Source organism: Triticum urartu, chromosome 3 (assembly GCF_003073215.2).
Source record: "Triticum urartu cultivar G1812 chromosome 3, Tu2.1, whole genome shotgun sequence".
Classification (NCBI taxonomy): Eukaryota; Viridiplantae; Streptophyta; class Magnoliopsida; order Poales; family Poaceae; genus Triticum; species Triticum urartu.
This window is the reverse complement of record NC_053024.1, coordinates 120,711,449-120,717,542: the sequence shown is the minus strand read 5'-3', so window position 1 is coordinate 120,717,542 and position 6,094 is coordinate 120,711,449. Positions and strand designations below refer to the sequence as shown.

At 51.6% G+C, this 6,094-nt stretch overlaps 1 protein-coding gene across 1 annotated transcript; it reads right to left on the bottom strand.

Annotated features, from left to right (window-relative positions):
* Positions 1–2,350: 2,350 nt before the first annotated feature.
* Positions 2,351–4,346, bottom strand: LOC125548141 (peptide-N4-(N-acetyl-beta-glucosaminyl)asparagine amidase A-like). The gene has a single exon (XM_048711818.1). The coding sequence runs from the start codon at positions 4,338–4,340 to the stop codon at positions 2,520–2,522; it is 1,821 nt and encodes a 606-aa protein (XP_048567775.1). The 5' UTR covers positions 4,341–4,346; the 3' UTR covers positions 2,351–2,519.
* Positions 4,347–6,094: the final 1,748 nt, after the last annotated feature.

The window sequence follows — 6,094 nt, the reverse complement described above, 5'->3', positions numbered from 1 at the left end:
CCCCTTAAAGGCAGGCGGCTTCAGATGCGCAGCAAAACCACTCGGAGTAAATTGCCTATAATCAGGTTTTTGAATTGTTGGAAAAACGAGCAAATTACTACAAGATTTAATCCGAATAAATAGGAAATAGATCATGACAGCAATAGTAGAGATTAAACTAATCATGCGAACTAGTATAGTAGATGAACAGATCACATCTAGGCACATACTAGAAACATGAATTCTACCACGATCTCGAACAAGAAGGATAGAATAACATACGGTGCAGCGGGTGTAGCACCGCCGGCGTTGACGTTGTCGCCCATGTCGTCGAGGATGAGGTTGCCGAGGTTGTTCGCGAAGTCGTCGCGCAAGTGCGCTCCCCAAAAACCTGATCGCCCCTCTCCCATAGCTCTGTCCTCGACTCGTAGGTCTCCTCTTCTCATACTCATACAAGTGGTAGAAGAGCTCACCTTATAAAGAGGTGCAACTCTCTCTCAACTTCCGGGATGGGACTAAACTTTAGTCTCACTCACTCTACTCACATATGTGCATGAATGGGCCAAGAAATTTTAGAATTTTAGAATTTTAGTTGGGCTTTGGACCAAACACCTACTAGCAAAATTCCAACAGTTTATAGGGATGTTGTTTATAAGTATGCGTTGCTGTTATGATATGTTATTAAGAAACAATATAATGGGGTGACCTACGAGCCCCCACAGCGCTTTGTTGCCTGCAGCCGTTCGTTTGTACTGTTGTACAGTACGTCCCAGATCATCAAGTTGTCCCGTCGATCATTGATGTGGCTTTCTAACCGTGTCACTCCGTGCGTTTCGTCCAGCCCATCGTTCCTGGGCTGCTGCTCCGAAGAACGATCTGGGAGCCGTCGGGTGAACTGGGCCGATTTGATCACATAGGTTGTTGATTAGCTCATGGGCCGGTACTTAACTCGCATGCCAGGTTTCGTGGTTGTCATTGCCGCACTGTCCTTTACGACAAAGGCGACGACAAAGGCCTCTAAAAAAACTCCTTAGTTGCTTGGGCATTTTGAATATTGTATACTTGCTCTCTCGAACATGAAAATGATATTATTTTTCTGGGAAGAATTTTTTTTATCTACTCCCTCTGTTCTTAAATATAAGTCTTTTTAGAGATTCCAATACAAGCTACATACGGAGCAAAATCAGTAAATCAGTAAATGCGTCTATATACATTCGTATGTGAAGATAGTACAAAGGACTAGAAGGGAAAATTACATCCAGGTCAGTAGACCACCTAGCAACGACTACAAGCATTGGAGCGAGCGAAAAGCGTGTTGTTGACAGTCGGGAACTCATCTTGTAAGGTCATGTAGGACCAGCATATCAGAACATCAATCGCTGCTGATGAAGAGAATGTAGACCGGAAGGATCTCCAACATGTAGACAAACGAATACACGCGAACGAAGACCAGATCCACGTGGATCCACTGAAGACAAACACGGACTGAATCCTGTGAGATCTGTCAGAGACAAATCTCCACACGCCCCCCATCTCCCCCGACAACACTAGAAGCACCGCCAGGATGGGGACTAGGCAGAAAGAACTTTATTCCATCTTCAGAGATACATCGTTGTCTCGTCTCTCTGGATAGGACACAAACCCAAAATAAACTATAGAAAACATCCAAACACGAAGCCCTCCGGCCGATAAGGGTGGTCGGAATCCACCACGCATCCATGTCCTTAAGGACACAGGAGACGAGGCGGGCCGACGCGGCGCCGACGGGAGGCACAAGAAATCCTGGCGACGTGCCCTTTCAAGGCTACATGACAGTAAGTTAGTAGTACTCATGTTTGAACATGACATATACCATGCAAGTTGTACTTCAATTTTGTGATCAAAAAATTGAACAATAAGCAATATAAATTCCATCAATTTTCAACAATAAATGTAACACATGCAACTTCTTTTAATAATCATGTTTGATCCCTATATAATGGTACAAATCATATTTGATCTCATTGAATTCATATTCATACACAATTAGATCATGTCATTAAACATGGACGGGCGCGGCAACGCGCGCCATCATGGTCTAGTTGTTTACATATTATGATTATATGTTGTTTTTTATGGCTATGGGCTGCTCAAATTGATGCTTTGCAATTGTGTGCATTTTTACCCGCGGGCACCCATTTATGATGCTGGGTTACGGGTACATGAAAAAACTATACCAAATGCTGGTATGAATATGAGTGATGGGTATGTTTAAGGAAGACACATAAGGGTATGGTGTGACTCCACCCCTCCCAAACCCAACGGATGCCATTGGGTACAACCATTGTTCCATTGGTCCCAATCTCAGAGAGTGAAATCATGATGACGCATCTCATTTATAATCGTTTATTATTGTTCCAACTTCTTTCTGTTTGTCCTTTTGAAGTTTTTCTTTCTGATTATTGTTACTTGTTTAGCGGTCGTATAAAGTAGGCTGCATCACATTTGCCATTGTTTTACTATCACGCTAGGATAGTCTAACAGATCAATGGATCAGCTTCTCACGAGTTCGTCCGTCGCACCAAAGCCGGCGATGCCAGGGCGCCGGCACCGGAGACAAACGACCCCTTCACGCAAACCTCGTCGGAATGGTCAGAGACAATGCCATAACCGCTGCTGGTCACGTTCCGGGAGTAGCACCCGTCGGTCGCCTCGTACCTGTAGATCTGCCTCGTGCCCGACGACACCCCGACCACGTCCCCTTCGTCGTCCATGTCCACATCCACCGCGCATTCCTGCGCGTTGCTCAGCGACCGAGACCAGAACCCCGCGCGGCCGGCGGCGACCCTCTCCTCGGCGAACCCCAGCCGGACGTCCCTCGCCACCGTGTACGAGCCGTTGAACTCCTCGTTCACCACGCCCACGAACACGTCGAGCCGGAAGCTCTGTTGCGCCACTTGCGAGTATGCGATGCCGCCGCGGTCACTGACGTGCACGCCGGAGTACGCTTCGGTCGTCTGGTTCACCACCTGCTGGCTGTCGTCCTGGACCTCGTTCGTGTTGTCGTAGCTGAGCCTCTGCGTCCACGTCGCCGTGATCTTGCCGTAGGACGGCGTTTGCACCCACCCCGTGGCAGAGATGCGCCGGAACGCCGTCGTGTAGTAGAACTCGGTGCCGGGGCCGTCGGGCCGGAACGCCGTGGTGGTGTCCAGCGGTGGCGCGTCGTAGCTGGTGATGCCCGCCGTCGTCGGCGCTCCCCTGGGGTCCAGCCAGAGGTGGAGGTTGGCGTCGATGAGCCACGAGTCCTGGGCGTTGGTCACTGACAGGTCGAACTTGTGCGCCTTGCCGTCCAGCAATTTTTCCAAGAACGGCGTGATCTCGATATCGTAGGACGGGAGACTGAACGAGCCGATCCCCGTGATCGGGCGCCAGAGGAGGGGGTTAATGCCGCCGGTGTAGATGACAGGGAACGGCCAGACGGCGCCGACGAGATCGCCGTCGATGCTGACGGTGACCTCGCGGAACGGGCCGTGGCTGTTGATCGTGTTGGTGTACCAGAACTCGTCGTGGGCGTGGTACGAGAGGTACACCTCGAGGACGGCACGGTAGGCGTTGGTCGGCACGGCAAGGCTCGCTGACCCGACGTCCTCGCCGTTCTGGATCTGGAACCACAGGCCGTCGTTCAGCGGGAGGCTCTGCGAGACGGGGACGATGACGTCGGCGGGGCCCAGCCCGGGGTGCGGAGGCTGCGGCGGGTGGCGGAAGTAGAGGTGGAGCGTGAGGTTGGCGTGGTACACGCCGGTGTACTGCTCGTCGACGACGTTGCCGAGGTAGACGGAGATGGTGGAGGGGTTGCGGGCGGCGAGGAGGGACGTGTACTTGGTGACATCCTTGGACACGGACCACTCGATGCCGTTTCTCCGTGGCTCCGCCGTGCAGCCGCGGAGGAGCTCGGCGCCGCCGAGCCAGACTCCGAAGATGCGGTCGTACTGGACGCCCCGGCAGGCGGCTCGCCACTCGAGAACGGCAAGGGAAATCAGCGAGGCGTGTCCGCCCGCGGCGGCGAGGCACGGCGGCGGGGAGTAGGCGGCCGTGACCGGGGGCTTGGTGTAGGTGTAAGCGAAGGAGTGTGAGAGAAGCACGGTGGAGCATGGGCCGAAGCTTCCCGGCGGTGGCCGGTGCGGCCGGTCCACCTCGAAGAAGGTGGTGGGCTGGTCCGGCGGAGGCGGCGCGCGCTCCTCGATCGCGGCAACCTCGGAGGCTGAGAGACGGAGCTTGTGAAGCGAAGCCATGGAGATCGGAAGGGAAGTGATGGCTAGCAGGAGGAAGAGGACAGCGTGCACGAAGGGCTCGGCCATGGTCGATTGAGAGTGGAGAGGCATGCAGTGTGCTTGCGCATGGCGCGCTTCGTGGATGGAGAATTTAAAAGGCTGAGAGTGGAGGGAGGGAATTTTAAATTTTTGGGAAGAGTAGAAGGGAAGTAGAGCATATTTTTTGCAGGGACCATGTAATGATCTTATTCCCTCCAGGGTTGCATTGCAAGCTTGAGTACAGCGACGGCTAGCCCGATCGATCGATGCAGGGCCGGACGAGGGCAATGAAATGATCTACTCGTCCGGCCGGGCTTACTTTTATCTAAATGATCTAGTTTGGATTGCAAGTTTACCTTGATATAGATATACCAGCTTTGGCAGATCAAAGTAAATTCGAAATTAGTTCCACCACGAAGAGGATTCTATACTTCTACGTATTACTGTTCGACAACTGGATAATGGCATCTCCGATGGCGTCCCGCAAATTTCCTCCCATATCCGTTCATGGACACGGGGCCAGTTAGTGGACACAGATGCGGAAGGCGGCCGTTCAATCATAGCCGCATACATTTAAAATTCTTTTTCTATAAATCGAATGAAATTCATGCAAACATGACCGAATTTCATATAAACATGACGAATTTCATACAAACATGACGGATTTCATACAAACATGACGGATTTTCACTACATTTCGAACATTTAGAACAAAAAACAATGACCCGACCCTAAAGCTATCCTACGATGGCGCGTCCAAGCCCGTTTCATCCTCCATCGCCGTCTCTGAGCACCGGCGATAAGACCGATGAAGTGAAGGTGCGGTCTCCGGCGAGAAAGAGTAGAACACCGGAGACGAACCGGTCCACATGGGACACAAGGCTCTGTCGCCTCCCGTTGCCTACTCATCCTTGGAGGAATCTGCGACCTATCCGTTACCGGTGGACGTGAGGTCCATGATGGAAATGGTGGTGCCGGCACTGTTGTCATCCTACCGGGCCACCTGATGATTCGTCGGCAGCGCCTAGGAGGCGCAGCTAGCGTTGTTCTCCTCCGCGATCGCCTCGGTGGCAGCCGCTTCCTGGTGAGCGGCGTCTTGAGCGCGGATGGGATTGTATATGGCACGCTGCTCCATGATGAAGTTGGGGTTCGCCACCCCTCCTCGCTCACACGCTCGCCGTAGATTTGACCCTCCGCCAGCTAGTGCTGCTCTAGGAGGAACATGTTGTACCGATGTTCCTCCTGCGCCTGTTGGAACGCTGACAAAGGCACCGACGTAGGCTGCACCTCCACCATGGCGGTGTTGCAGTGCGCCTATGCCTGCTCCACAGGGTGAAACCGGCATGCACAGGAGGCGCGAGAGTCGGGGCGGTGTCGTCCTCATCTGGAGACATCGGTAAGCTTTTTATGTGAATTAAAGAAAAACAGAAAAGAAAGCTAGATGGGTCGACCCAGCGCGGGAGGTGGGGTGTGCGCCCGCTAAATAGGAATTCGGTTGCCCACACCACATAGTTACATGCTAAGTACGAAATAACATGTGGTTGGATGATTAGGAGGACAGTGGTATCCTCCGTTTACCAAAGTACAAGTCCTAAGCTTGACAGTGGTGTTCGCATTTTTCTGAATTTATTTCAGGCCTTTCAATGATAGGGTGAGTGTATGTGCGTATCTATGAGCGTCTGCGTCTGTACTGTGTTAAAAAAAGTTACATTCTATGCTATTTTTTGTTTTCCTATTTTGTCCATTTTATTAAAGAAAATTATATCCCCTAAGAACCCTTTCTCCTCAGTACATGGATTTTTTTTGAATATATTCTAAAAATATGT

Coding starts and splice junctions, on each gene's coding strand:
- LOC125548141 (XM_048711818.1), bottom strand. CDS start 4,340: ATGCCTCTCCACTCTCAATCGACCATGGCCGAGCCCTTCGTGCACGCT.